General features: G+C 39.5%; 1 protein-coding gene across 4 annotated transcripts in view; it reads left to right on the top strand.

The window, feature by feature from the left end:
* FNIP2 (folliculin interacting protein 2) overlaps positions 1 to 15,272 on the top strand; it is a 76,067-nt gene that overhangs the window by 22,785 nt on the left and 38,010 nt on the right. For 2 of the 4 annotated variants that reach the window (XM_063458227.1, XM_063458225.1), the window contains exons 1-5: positions 2,104 to 2,320; positions 7,435 to 7,561; positions 12,413 to 12,550; positions 13,389 to 13,489; positions 13,955 to 14,026. In XM_063458227.1, coding sequence (XP_063314297.1) covers positions 2,130 to 2,320; positions 7,435 to 7,561; positions 12,413 to 12,550; positions 13,389 to 13,489; positions 13,955 to 14,026 — 629 coding nt within the window. In that variant the 5' untranslated portion in view covers positions 2,104 to 2,129. Of the gene's footprint in view, positions 1 to 2,103; positions 2,321 to 5,195; positions 5,248 to 7,434; positions 7,562 to 12,412; positions 12,551 to 13,388; positions 13,490 to 13,954; positions 14,027 to 15,272 lie in introns of those variants that run through there. The other 2 variants (XM_063458228.1, XM_063458226.1) reach the window with 2 other exon arrangements.

Below are 15,272 nucleotides of genomic sequence, written 5' to 3'. Positions count from 1 at the left end.
TGTAATTGGTTCTTTTATGCCTCCCCCTGGGTGTGGCCTGTATGTGTGAGTTGGAAATAAAAGCCAGGCTGGATGAGCCAGTCCAGAGTTCCTGTTTTACCCTCAAAGTGATGTGTCGTCTCATTATTGGGGGGAAGGATTTATTGCATGCTGTTCCAGTTGACTGCTAGGAGTACAAGCCTATTCGTATGGTTCCTATTCAATGGTCTACAGCATTCATATGCTTGGGAGAATTTAAAGGTTTCTCGGATTCGGTGATTGTGGTGTCTGCCAGAGTGCTTTGAGTCCTCAGGAAGCACTAGGAGCATCCATTAACGGAGGTACCAAGTCGGGGTGCCAGGTGATCCGTTACAATCACTTTAAAGCAGATCTGTCACTTTTCATTGTTTCATAATGATTTTATCTTTCTGAAATTGTGATTAAGACTGCATTGGAGTTTAACTAGAATTCCAACTCCATCCAGAGTAGGGACTCATTTTGTCTTATGATAGAAACTGAGGTGGACTAAAAGGAGGAGATTCTGTCAACTTCATCCTATCCCAGAAGCCATCACAAATGACAGCTGTGGGGTTCAGGCTTTGTCTGTAGAGAAAGCCTTAATCTTGTTGGCTCCTTCATACACCTCAGTCTTGTAAGTCCGAGGACCTGGAGCTTGAACATGGTCCCTGCTGCAAGGCAAAGGTGTGTAAAACTCACATCCTGTGCTCCAATGTCTTTGCGAAATGGTCTGCTTACAGATGTCAACATTGAAAAGCAAAGTATGATTATTGCACGTCTAAAATGATACTACATTAAGAAGCCTAGAAAAATGGGAATTACAGTCCAAACCAGATTGAAGGCCCTAGCCCCACGTACCACTAAAGACCCTGCAACTCTAATCTTAATGTATGCTAATTCTTATAGTTTAGGCTTTACTGTTCCTTATTTCTTATGAATTTTAATTACACTGGTCTAAATGCATATGTTGTAGTTTAAAGGGACACTAGTTAATGAAGCAGTTTGGGTGTACAGAGCATGACCCCGCAGTCTCACTGCTCAATCCTCTGCCATTTAGAAGTGAAATCACTTTTATTTCTCTTTATGCAGCCCTAGCCACACCTCCCCCTGGCTGTGACTGACACTGTGTTCATGGAAGAAAAATATTTCATTTTCAATCAGATGTTAACTTAATTTAGAAGTTTGTATATATTGCTCTGTAAAGTGAGATGTAATCACGCACAAGTATTGAAAGCTTTGGTGATTTTTAAAAATGTATTTTATTTTTTTAATGCAGAGCAGTAGGCCATCGAACATACGTCCTGCAAAGATTGCAGAATCGTAACAGAAAGCACCTCTAGAGGCTGCCTGTATAGCAGCCACTAGGGGCAAATGTAGACACACTGTCCCCCACCCCCCACACAAAAATGTAGTGTTTAGTTAAGACTATGCAGGGGCAGTCTATTTGCACTAACCCCTCCACATTACTCTGTAATGGTTATGGTGCTTAGTGTTCGTTTTAAATCTGTAAACCCTAAAGGTGAAACCATGGAGTATCTATCAGGACTGTAAATCAATCTTTACAACAAGCACTTATTTAATTTGCAACCTATAATGAAATGACTTCCTGGAAAGACTTCTGCCTGTTGGCAAATGCTTTTGACAGTGTAAAAGTTCATTGACCAGCTAGAAACTGAGTGTGAAACTGCAGACAATACAAAGAGGAGGTTTGCTTTTGATTGTCACATGAGCCTTTCTCATGTGACAGCCATTAATTAGCATGGCCAATGTTTAAACAACCTTGTATCAGAGGGTGGCTGCTGCACTGAACCCTGCCTTTTTTCCAACAGGAACATATGTTTGATCTTGTGACTAGTTAACAGCTTAAGGTATAGTCTGCTTCTGGATACCAGATATGCAATGCAGACTCTCCGTACTGTACCTGTCAGAATGAGGTCTGCCTTTTTGCAAGAGGCTAAAACAGATAGGCTATTAGCAAAGACTAGGGACTTTAACTTGATTTTCATTATTCATACATTTTCTAAAGAAATAAGTAAGGATTAAGGTGTTTTTTTTTTTTTGTTTTTTTTGTCCCCCCACTTTCAATGGGATAAATACACACACATTTGTATTTCCCTCACTGGCTTGAAAAAATGTGCGGGGGCACACAGAGGACTGGCGCTTATGTTGGATGCCCATCAAAAACAAGTGACGCTGCCTGCCATGCACATGTTAAACGAACAAGTGAGAGCAAAGGCTGGGACACTAGGATTGTGAGAGATCGCCTCGCACAATCGCCGACTAACTGTAACTCCAATACTGAGCCTCCACGGGGGCTTCCCAGGTAGGAGACTGATTCAAATCACTAGTGTTACTGAGTTCTGGGTTTTGTGGTTATTTCGCATTTGGTTTATTTGTAATATGCTGGTTTGGTGAACACGGCTGCTCATTCTTGAAATCCAGACACGCTTGGGGAACTGCAATTGATGGTTAGACTTTTAGAATAATTGCGGTTTTAATTCAAAATCCCAAACAATTCCAAAAATGCAATGTGTTGGAGTGTAGCAAATACCTACATTGTTGTTGGTTTTTCTTTGTTTTGTTTTTTGTTTTCTTTGAATGCCCTTTCCCATACCTTCTACATATAATTTTTTATTTAGGTTCTAATGATTTTGTCTAAATAAATGAACCCTTAAAGGCCCTCTATATGCTGAAATTGACACATTGTGTATATACACACACACACACACACAATGTGTGTATGTACATACAAACAAGTGTTTTTTTATTGAATTCATTAATTCAAAGAGGTTAATGTGAGTTATTTGCACTACAAAGTGAGTGAAATTTCTCAGTTTGTGTGTATATATATATATATATATATAAATATTCCAGTACAACTTGTTTCTGTTCCAAAGATTTCCATTGTAGCTTCACTCACGTTTAATTTGTATAAATGTATTGCTTTCAAATGGAAAGCTGTTAGAGAGCCTTAAAATTCACATTTAAAGCGACACTATAGCCACCAGAACCACTACAGCTTAATTAAGTGGTTCTGGTGTCTATAGCCTGTCCCTGCAAGCTGAGCACTGTAACCACTGCCTTTTTATAGAAAAGGCAGTGTTTACATTGCTCCCTCGGAACACCACTAGTGGCAGTCAGTCGAGGTGCTTTCTGATCCACTGCTTCATGGAGACGCTGAATGTTTTCTATAGCGATGCTAATTGTTGCAGTGCTGCCTTATGCCGTGCATGTGCAATACCCTTCCAATGCTTTCATATAGGAAAGCATTTGATTGGCTGGGATCATCAAGATTGATTATCTCCGCTATGGAAGCGGGGGCAAGCTGCGGTGAGACCTGTGTGGCAAGGGGGGGAAAGATCAGTTTAAAATGCCTTTCCATGCAATTGGGGTGGGGGGACACTATATTCATGACACTATAGTGTTTATTTAACTGTTAAACAGCATTGATTAGGATCAGGTTAGTTGGCTAGTAGCTACAGATTATTATTTTTTGTTTGGTTTTTCCTTTTTCCTTCTAGGGAGTTCTATGCAACATAGCCCACTGTATACAAGGAGCATTAGTGTTAATGGTGCTTGAAGTGTTACTTTAATTTTATGGTAAAATATGCTTTATATGCTATATTTCATATAGATGGATACAGGTCAATCATCTCACATTTTTTCTTTAAAGGGACAGGACACTGCAAGCAGCTCAGCTAACACACATTATTTTCCTTCTATATTTTTATCAACCTGTATCTAAAAAGCCCAGCCCATCGGTCATATGACAGAATTTTCCTTTTGTATTATGAAGTTGATACCACTGCTGAAAACAAAGGAAGACGGTGTCATTGTGGATGTAACAAAACGGTCAATGGTGATTTGACACTTTCGATAAGTGTGCGGCAAGCCTAAAAAGTTCTTGTGCAGTGTTAATGTAATAAATAAGCATGAATTTCTTGTTTTGACTTCTAGCTGGATGTTCACCTGTTATATTAACAGGCATGCAGTTGAGTGAGTCCATAATTTTTACCCTTTTTGTGCTTTTCTAAAATATTCTGGCCTAAAAATAGCTCTTGGAGATGAAAGTAAATATAGCTTCTGGTCACTGAATTTGCAATATTATAATGGTCATTTTGTGAAGCCTATAGTGATAACATTTATGCTGCCATGATTGCTTCCCATTAGAAATCCCAAGTGATTACTCTTATATATTGTTTTAGTGCGCTCATTTAATGCTTGGACTCTGATTGCCCTGCTGCTTGCACAAACCTTGTCTGTACGTTCTTTATGACCAGCATAAAACCTAGATAAATCAAAGCGTATTCTCAGTAAAACATTTTATAAATAAAAAACAAACACTCTGAAGAAAAAGCGATGCACACTAGGGACCAGTTCTTTACAGCCTTAGTCTTTAAAACTTAATTGGAAGTCCGTCTGTTTTGCTGCCTGTGGATGTTTCAATAAAATATTCTATTTGGCTTCTAAAGAACAATTGTCACCTCAAAAATATTTAATATAATAATCGTTTCATCAAACTTTGAAAGGATACAGATTTAAAACATGTTTTAAGTATATGTACAAAGACATTTGAAATACATCCTTACCCTTTTAGTATATGACCGAATCTTTCAGCCAAATACATGCGCCCTTGGTTTGACAGTTTGTGAAAACACAGTTTGTATCGATGGCCTTCCCTGTTTCTGTGTGTTCAGTACTTTCAATACTTGATGATATGGTTACTATATTAAACTTTTTTTTTTTTTTTTTTTTTTTTTTTGAGGTGACCTTTAAACCTTGATCCCATGTTGTCTTTTGTGTTCCAATTGTGGAAATCCTGTGTAAAGCCAATACTGGCCAAAGTAAAATTGTTCTAGAGGCGGTATCCTACAGATTAGCAGTGGCCGAAAGGTAGATGATGCTTTGCCAGCCTGTAATAACTGGGGTTCTAGCACCCATGCATAAGAGGAATAGTATACTACCTCACCCATCCACTGGTGTGCTGACAAGAGGTGAATGCTGCGTAACCTGATGTGGTGTATTGTGAGCAACACCATAGACAATGCAGGATAGAAGTGCAGCCGTCAGTCTGCTCAGCAGCTTTTGTGATGAGGGGGGGGGGGGGGGTAGCCCTAGTCATCTGATAGTCTTGTGCTTTGGAATAGGATCCAAAGTGAGGTACGAATAGCCTCTGAAATTCCAGTCAGTTTAGCTTGTGTGTGTGTGATGATGTACAGAGGGCATGGAAGTGATGCTGCCAAGGGAGAGGTGAGAGGTATTGCTTTTGATTTTTATTAGTCAATCCAATTCATGGCCAGCACCTGCAGCATGGCTGCTGTTTACTGCTTCAATCCCTGTCATGGTTATTCATCCTTAAGGTGGAAGTTGTGGTAGCATGACTACATTGCTGATAATATATTCAGGAAATCTAAAGAAATAGATACTCTTGGGGATGATTTTGGTAAAATAAACATTGCATACAGCCAGGGATGGCTTTTTACAAATATTTAAAAAGTAATACAAGTTGACACTTACTATTCTGTATAACTGATAAAATAATGTACGCCTGTCTCTATGATGACACTCTCTCTAGGAGTGACTGCAGATGGGTAGAGCGGTGCTAACCTGTGCACTAATGCCTTGTCTCAGTGGTCTCTGGCTGACTTCATTAAAATGTGAATACTGTAATTTTATTAAAATACTTATGGCTGGAAGTGCAACGCTCTGTGTCTTTGACTTATTACAGCCATTATGTATCTCTTTTAATTTGTAGTTGTGCTAATTCAATAAGCTATACTCTGCATCTAAAGGCACCTGGTGATGGTTCTCCACATTGATTTAGATTCTTTGAAATAATGCCCACTTGCCTTATTGCACTAGACCAGGCATAGGCAACCTTCCTCACTCCAGATGTTTTTCGACTGCACCTCCCATTATGCTTTGCCAGCATTATGGGGTATGTAGTCCACAACATCTGGAGTGACGAAGGTTGCCTACCCCTGCACTAGACCTTTCCAGTCCTATATGTGGGAATGTCTTATTGTGGATGCACTCACTTAGGTTATTTGAGATAACCATATAGATTGACGTGTCTTATGGTACGTGATGGGCTTCCTTCTCAAATATGCAACCATGTGGTGTAATTACATTGTTTTGTGAGAGATCTGCAGAATAGGATTAGGAGTCCTGTAATCTCATTAAAGAAATGTTTTTTTACTGTATACAGGAGTTTTCACATATTCAGCAGGGATAAATACAACATAACCTTAGCCGAATCTTTCCAACCTTTGTGTTACCTTAGCCGTTAAACCTCACTTCTTTTATGGAGTAAAGCCTGCGTCTGGGTGTAGTGGCCCTCCCTGTATGTCGTTTTATTCCTGCTATGTAAAACATTGCCATTCTTTTGAAGATACGGCAAAGTTTTCATTCCAGGACTAAACACTGCTGTCTATCAAATAGCCACTAGAGGTGCTTCCATTGCAATAACAAAGTGCTTCAATCAGTACTTTTCACAGAGAGAAGTTGAGTGTGGGGATTTTGTCACACATGCACTTGTTGTCCACAATGCTAATCTATGAGAAGCATTGGATTGGACGAGAATGCAGATGTCCGCATGCTTGTTGACGAAGAAGGCACAGAGGGCAGCTGCAAGGGCGATGTTTTGGCTGTGGAAATGAGGGGAGTAAAATGTATTAAACTTACATTTTAAACAGAACATGGGGTGGACAGAGGACACTGTAATGAAAGTTCATTTCTTTTTTGTTAAATATGGTCTTTATTGAATTTTTATCATATAAAATAGAAAACACAATGTACATAAATAACAAAAAAAACGAAACAATTTTTAACAATCTGATAAAGACTACCAACAGGAGGCCCCTAGAGTATGAATGATTGAATGTTTGTCCAAATTCGGTAAAAAGTTACAAGACTTTTTTTATTTTATTTTTTTTGTGTCTCATTTTTTTCTTCTTATTTATGTATATTGTGTTTTGTTGGAAGTTCATTTCTAGTCCTGGGGAAAAAAAATAATTTCAAGACATTGGGTTCCTTTTAATAAGCGCTATTTCTCTCTCCAATATTTGGCCTATACACCATTTTTAGTTGCCACGTGAGGACTACATGCAAGTGTGAAAAGCACTCTACATTCTGAGTCATTTAAAGAAACATTACAAGCACTATAACCTCCTCAGAACATAGATTGCTCTGTAGAATACACTTCTTGGCTTTGCGCGTCCTCTCATAGCTCTCATCTTACTTGTCATTACTTTTTTGCAGCAACCTTTAAATAGAAAACTTCCAAAACTTTAGACAAATATTACATTTTGTTTGTTTGTTTTTCTTTAGCAAAATTTCTATTGTGTATAAAATATAAATACATTTTCCCCCCTTATTACCATATAATTCTTTAGGCACATTCTGAGATCTGTTGTTTTTTGTTTTTTTTATCCACAGCTGGCCTTCTTCAGAGTTAGATTTGAATAGCATTCGGCTGATTGTTTACCAGGACTGTGAAAGAAGGGGCAGACAAGTCTTGTTTGATTCCAAAGCAGTCCGTGAAGTAAAAAATGAAAATGCACAGGTAAGAAACATTATTACTTAATTATGTCTTAAAATAGACAGACGAAGTCCGGTCTTCTAATGTTTTTTTTTTTTGTTTTTGTTTTTTTGATGTCAATAGCTAAATCTTTTTTCCCAGTGTTAACTCCCTTGTTGATGCTAGGCAATTTCTAGTTCTGATCGACACACAGTGAGACCATTTTGGAAGGGGCGTAAAAGTGTTTTTGGTGCTTCGACTGATTCTTTAAAGGGACACTGTAGGTGCCCAGACCACTTCAGCTCATTGAAGTGGTCTGGGTTCACTATCCCTTTTGCACCAAGTGCTGCAATTTCTGGATTGAAACAATCTTTTTGGTCCGGTATCTGATGCTGGACATCTTCACGCTCTGCATGAGAACACACCGCGTCAGATTTTCCCCATCGGAAAGCATTGATTCACTGCTTTCCTATGGGAAGGTCTAGTGCACGCGGGGCATTTGCCATACATGCGCATTAGAGCCAGCTCATTGCAGAACGTCCGAGGGGGTAAAGTAAATTAAGGGAGGGGGAAGGCAGAGGGAGCTAGAGTGCCAGGAACACAGCTTTGTATTCCTGGCGCTATAGTATCCCTTTAAAGCAAATCTGTTGCTTCTGAGGTCTTCATAAAAACAAAATGTATATATTGTATTGGAATTACAATGGAATTCCATTGCAAACCTTCTATATACAAGACAAAGTGAGGACTACTTTGTTTAATGTGATTGTTCATATAAGATATTATAGGGTTTGAGTAAACAGGGCATTCGTTTTTATGCTTTTATTATTTTATGTTGCAGCCTTATCCATGTATCATAACCACTGCTGCCCTCTGTATGACGCCAGGAATACACTGGCCCTGTTCCCTGGTAATGGGGCAAACTGTTTTACAATAGTTTGCTCTTTTACTGGAGTCCCTGCTGCTTGTCAATGTACATACAGCTCCTTCAGAAGCCGGATGCTGATGCTATTGTCATTTATTGAATGAGCGCGTCAGCTGACTGCTTTCAGCTATTGAATGATGTTCTGTGCATGGAATTTGCACAGAATTGACTTTAACCAGCGTGCAACTCTTTTTCCAGGCAGGATGTTGACTGATACTGCTGGTGTTACACCTCTGGGAAAATGCAGCACATAAACACTACAGGCATCATGACCATTTCAAATTACTTCAGTTTATTTAAATTACTGGTGACTATTCTAGGCATTATGACAAAACAAAAACCAGATATTTGGAGTCTTCCTAGAGCTGAATGCTTAGCTAAATTAAGCAATTGGGGGACAAGAGCCGTGGTAAGATCAGTAACGAGGATTCTGATGGTCACACTAGGAGAGATCATGTGGAGGTGGGAGAAACTAGTGGAAGGACTACCATCACTGCAACACTTCATGGATCTGACATTTATGTCAGATTGTCCATACATGAGCCTCTCCTCACTGCAAGACATCTGAAAGGCCACTTTTGGATTGTGAGAAACGAGATTCTCTGGTCTGACCAAATGGCAATTGAACTGTTTAGTTTCAATTCAAAGCTTCAAGTATGGAGGACACCAGACACTGCTCATCATTACCATCCCAACAAGCATTGAGGTAGTAGCATTATGCTTTGGGTTGTTTTCAGCAGCAGGGGCTGGAAGACTGGTCATGGGAAAAAAACTGAAATACAGAGATCTCTTTAAAGGATAACTGTTCCCTCAACACTATATTTTGATTAAAGAATACTGTCGTATACTAAATATAGGGGTGCATTTTTCTCATTGTTTAACATATACTTCATTCAGCACATAATCTTGATGAAAGGATAATTATATAAAACATAGTGTATGTGACAGTTGTCCTTTAACCCCTTAAGGACTAAACTTCTGGAATAAAAGGGAATCATGACATGTCACACATGTCATGTGTCCTTAAGGGGTTAATGAAAATCTTGTCCAGACCTCGGACTGGGCTGAAGGTCTGCCTTCCAACAGGGCAATGACCCTAAGTGCACAAGGGTAATGCAAGCATGGCTTACGGACAACTCTGTGAATGTCCTTGAGTGGCCCAGTCAGAACCCAGACTAGAACCCAAACATCTCTAGAGAGACCTGAAATGACTGTCCAGAGACTGTCCCCCTTCAGCCTATCAAAGATTGAGAGAATCTGCAGAGATTAATGTCAGAAACTACCCAAATCTAGAAGTGCAGGTTTGTTGCATTATACCCCAAAAGATTTGAGGCTGTAATCACTGCAAATGGTGCTTCAAGTGAGTTAAGGGTATGAATACTTTTATGCCTAAGTAAAATGTTATGTTTTGATATATTTGCAGTACTGCCAAAAATCTGTTTATGCGTTTGTCTTTATAGGGCACTGAGTGTAGATTGATGTGGGAAAACAACAATTTAAACAATTGTTAAAAAAATATCTTCTTTAATATAGCCATACTAAATGGCTATATATAGCGATATAGCTATACTGCACTTTTTGGCTATATTAAAATGACACTCCAGTGCCAGGAAAACAATCAGTTTTCCTGGCACTGCATGTCCCCTCTCCCTCCCAGGTCCCCTTCAGTCACTTACCTGAGACCCCCGCCAATGTCCCTCGGCGGTGGTTTCTGCTCGCCACCGCTCCTCCTCTTCCTTACGTCAACCGGTGGGCGAGACTGATCCTACCCGCTGGCTGAGGAGACCGCGCATTAGTGCTCTCCATAGTAAATTTCAATGCTTTCCTATGGGGAATTGAGCAACGCTGGAGGTCCTCACACAGCGTGAGGACGTCCAGTGACGCTCTAGCACAGAAAACCTGTGCTATAGACACGGAAGTGCCCACGGAAGGGAGTTAACCCTGCAAGGTAATTATTGCAGTTTATAAAAAAAAAAACCTGCAATAATTACACTTGCAGGGTTAAGGGTAGTGGGAGTTGTCACCCAGACCACTCCAATGGGCAGAAGTGGTCTGGGTGCCTGGAGTGTCCCTTTAAAGAAGATATTTTTCACCTTCCCCCTGCGGATCTCTGTCTGGATAAGGAATCCTTTAGCCTGCAATAGGCACCATTGGAACTGTAAAGTCCTCCTAACAGCGTTCACGATTTACTACATGTCTGTTTTATAGGTATCATCCCAAGGATCCTTTTTTAAGTATTCCTTTTGATTTTTGATAGAAGTATATCACTATTGCTGTTTTATTGCACTGTGTGGGTATATGTACATTAATTGTGTGTGGGTAAACACTAGCTCACAGACACACAATTTTCTTTACTTTTGTTTTATGTAACTCATGTGTTGGGGGGAAACGCCATCCACATATATACTTTTAGTGCATTGGATCAATAATCAAAAACTAGAAAAGGCGCTGATACACTTGTCTTTTACTTTTTTTTATTTTTTTTTATGCACTTGTGTACTCTGTGGACAACTGTATCACATGATTGTAGACGTTGTGACCAATCAGCATTTCATGCAGTGTCTGACTGATCATCTGCCTGGGAGCGTGAACCAGCCAGGCCATTTTAATATTAATGCAGCTCTGCTAGTGCCTTTCAACCAGGATGTCAAGGTCATGTCCGCTTTATATCTACTGCTGGATGTGTGAGACTAACCTACAAGCCTTTGTCCACTGTGTTAGCTTGTTTATCGCTTCCTTATTTATTTATTCCTGGCATTTTTATATCACCAACATATTCAGCAGCGCTAACCATTGGAGACTGCTGTGTAGTATTTAAATGGTGAAAACTCAAAGCTGGTTGTGTAGCTTTGCATGTAAAACATAGGAGGATCAATTGTCCGTTGTTAAAATACTGTTATGGGATATGTCATGCTTTCCAGATTAGGTCAAGATTAGACCCTTTTCGATCTAGGGAGCTATCACAGGAGAAGTTTTAAATACTTGAGAATTAAAAATGTGGGAAATTGAAAGGAGATCCTGAAGACTGCTTGAAAATGAATACTAGTTGGAATAGTAAATGGTGTTTTTGGCCCAGCATACAAACACCTTTGGTTATTTTACCTTATGCTCACCCAGGTCTCTATGGCTTCTGTTGCGATAGGCTGCCACCTAGATTGTCCCTATGGTCATATAGACCCTGATTCTCCCCAGTTATTGAAAAGGAAATGGTTTGATAATAGTAATTTGATAATTTTATGGTTTGATAATAGTCAGAGAGGGTATCTGGGTATTCAAACTGTGTGCCAGAAGTTCCTGCGGTATTTCCTTTAGTCCTCAGTAGGTTAAAAGCTAGAAGTTGTATGTTCTTCTGCGCGATCAGTTAACATATATTTGTATGTTTTTACTAATGGGTTTTAGTAATCTGCACTGTCAGTGCTTGGCTTGTGCTCAGGAGAAACTGAGTGTGTTAATGGCTTTGTTTTTGCTTCCCTCACATGACTGCTGCATGCACATTTAACTGCATGGTGACAGTCACACTGAAGATTAAATAAACGAGATAACCTGCTACAACCTGGGTGTGAACTCCGAAACAGCTAGAAAAACCAACTCCCCCCACATGTCTCATTTAGCAAACGTTTCATATGAATGACTATTGAATATCATGTGCTTTAAATTGTAATCTTTCACAAAGACTTGGGTTGCCAATATGCTATGTGTATTTATAAGGGGTTCTGATTGAATTAGAGATTGATTACCGATCATTGTGACAGTGTGTGTTTTTTATAGAGGAATATCAAAACTGTTGTGAAAGATTCATTTGTAATTTGAAAGCCAAAATATTTAATTTCTTTCTGGTTTTCCCTTCTTAAACTGTGCCAAGTTTATTGCTCGTATCCCAGTACTACACCACACTGTCTCCCCTGTTTAAACACTCTACATTGCTCTAAATGTTTCTTCTTTCCTTAATGCTAAATACAATAATCTCCATACAGAAACCAGATGAGGATGCATCTTGCAAGATGCTTGGTAAGTCGTGTCAGACGAGCAACAGCGGGTCGTCCTATATCTCCTCCTGTAGTACAACACAAGGAAATCCTCACCTTAACAAGGATCCGCTCCCCAGATACCAGGTAATTAATATGCAGCTGGAGAGTTTCTGCTCTGAGCCATGGCTAAAAACTGTATTAGCTGCAATTCATCTAAAACTGCAGTTTGTTGTTGGTCTGCCGTGCAATCTGTCCGTGTGTTGTTGTTATTATTTTTATTGCCATTTATATAGCGCCAACAGATTCCGTTGCGCTTTACAATATTATTAGAGGGGGTATTTAACTATAATTAGGACAGGAAATAGCAATCAAATAAGGTGGGAGTGAAGCAGAGCTGGAGGAAAGAGTAAAGTGCTGCCCTTTAGGAGAGAGCAAGAGACAGGTATGTGAGGTAGAGGTTACTTTGGGAGGTCATAAGCTTTCCTAACTAGATGGATTTTAAGGCACTTCTTAAAGGATTGAAGACTAGGGGAGAGTCTGATGGCGGTAGGCAAGCTATTCCATAGGAAAGGAGCTGCCCGAGATAAGTACTGCAAGCGTGAGTTGACCATACGGGTGCGAGCAGTGGACCAGAGTAGGTCACGGGCAGAGCGGAGAGACCGAGAAGGGGCATACGTATGCATCTGTGAAGAGCTATAAGAGGGGCTAGAATTGTTAAGTGCTTTATAGGTATGGGTTAGCACTTTGAATTGACTCCTCCAGGAATACAGGAATACAAAATACTGTGTCTTTTAACCAGGTCTAAGAGTGTCGCTTGTAAACTATAACTCAAAGAATAATTGGGGAGATTGACTATGGTCAGGGTTGCTGATACAACTGTCCAAGCCTTCATTGATTCACATGTACTACGGCTGGTGTTCTGTTTTGATAGTGCATAATGACATCTTTGGTTTCTTTCAAAGTAATTTCTGTTGAATTTCAGTACACCAAGCCTGCTTCCGATGTGAACATGCTGGGAGAGATGATGTTTGGCTCTGTGGCAATGAGTTACAAAGGTTCAACACTGAAAATCCACTTTATCCGGTAAATGTAATAGTTATCATTATTTATATTTCCTTTTTAGTTTTCATTTTTAACTTGATGTACTGGGGGCACATGTCATTTGCTGCGATAGACCCCTAGTATGCTATGTTGAGTTTTGATTGATAAGATAACAAGAACAATCCAGTAAGGCTGTGACCTGACCCACCATTTGTGAACTATTACTTCAGAAGTGTTATTTAGTAACATGGTATTAAGACCTGGAATTGCAAATACTAGAGGTGAAAAAAATAAACCTTGGAAAACGTTCAGTTTTTAGCTTTTTTGGCATGAAAAGAAATTCCTGGATCAATTATTTACTGAATAACCCTGCCGATTTATTTACAATAATTAGAATTGCATTTATCTGAAAATCTATCCTTCATATCTCTAGAAAATAGTTAATTATTGCAACAGTCCTACCTAATTGTAACCTACATTTTTATTTTTTATTTTATTTTTTTCCAGCTGTCCACCGCAGTTGATGATCAGTAAAGTGTTTTCTGCTAAGGTGGGAGGCTTCAGTGGAAGCACAAGCACGTAAGAATTTGTGTGCATCCATGATAAATTAGACAGCTACATGGCTTTAAATGGTTAATGAACATCAGAGCTATATGTATATAGATCAGTGGTTTCCGACCCCTTTCTGGACCAAACCACCCTTCAGTGAGCGAGACATTTCCAAAGCATTTACTCTTTTACTGCAAGTTAAATATTATTATTATATTAATATTAAATATTAACTTTGCTTTTATCCAACACTCTCTACCTCGTTGTAGCAGCTGCTGCCCCATCTCTTCTGAAGTATGAATTTGGGCCATTTAATGCTTTTCATACAGGAGCTTTTGAACCCTACGGGTATGCAAAACAACTGCCATGCTCATCCATTTAGATGCGTCTCAGAGAAATATTGAATCCAGTTCTTCTCTATGAGAAACATTCGATGCAATGCTGAACGTGAAAGCTTACAATAAATGAAAGTATAATCTGACAGCCACTAGAATAATCTTGACAAATGTACACATTGCCTTTTCCCTCAAACTGCAATGTTTACATTTGTCAGACTGCAGGAGCAGAATCTTTGCACTAAAACCACTATGATGATGTCCTATTTTTGGTGTTTAGAGAGTATTTTATTTCCAGATGGGTATCACAATTTTAATGTTGACAATCAAGAGAAAAAACAAACACATTTTAGCACTTCATATGAGCAATTACAATCGTAAATTGAAATACAGTGGCTTCAGGCACACTAGTTGAAAACCACTGTGGTGGATTAAAAAGACAATGTGTTCATTTGAGGTTTTAGTTCTTCTTTGTGTGCCTACGACCCATAATATTATACCGTATAAGTCAACCCGAATATAAGTCGAGACCCCTAATTCTAACCCCCAAAAAGTCTTGCGGCCGCGCGGAACGTTGCCACGGTAACCCGTGGCAACGCTCTGACTCCGCGGCTCTCGCGAGATTTACAGTGGAGGAGAAGGGAGCTGACCGGAACGCAGGAGAGAGAAGGGAGCTGACAGGAGCTGCAGGAAAGGTAAGGAACAGCTTCCTGCCAGCCCCCAACAGGACTGCCGGGCTTGTAATGAGCCCGGCGGTCCTTCTCTGTATTATGGCAATGTAAGTTGCCATAATACAGACAATTGACTCGAGTATAAGTCGAGTTGGGGTTTTTCAGCACAAAAAATGTGCTGAAAATCTCGACTTATACTCGAGTATATACGGTAAATATTTTTATAGTATGCCCACAATACTTGATAAACCTACAAAAGTATAATAGAAC

This window comes from Pelobates fuscus, chromosome 6 (assembly GCF_036172605.1).
Source record: "Pelobates fuscus isolate aPelFus1 chromosome 6, aPelFus1.pri, whole genome shotgun sequence".
NCBI classification, from domain to species: domain Eukaryota; kingdom Metazoa; phylum Chordata; class Amphibia; order Anura; family Pelobatidae; genus Pelobates; species Pelobates fuscus.
Note: the sequence above shows the minus strand (reverse complement) of the source record. Positions and strands in the feature narration are given on the sequence as shown.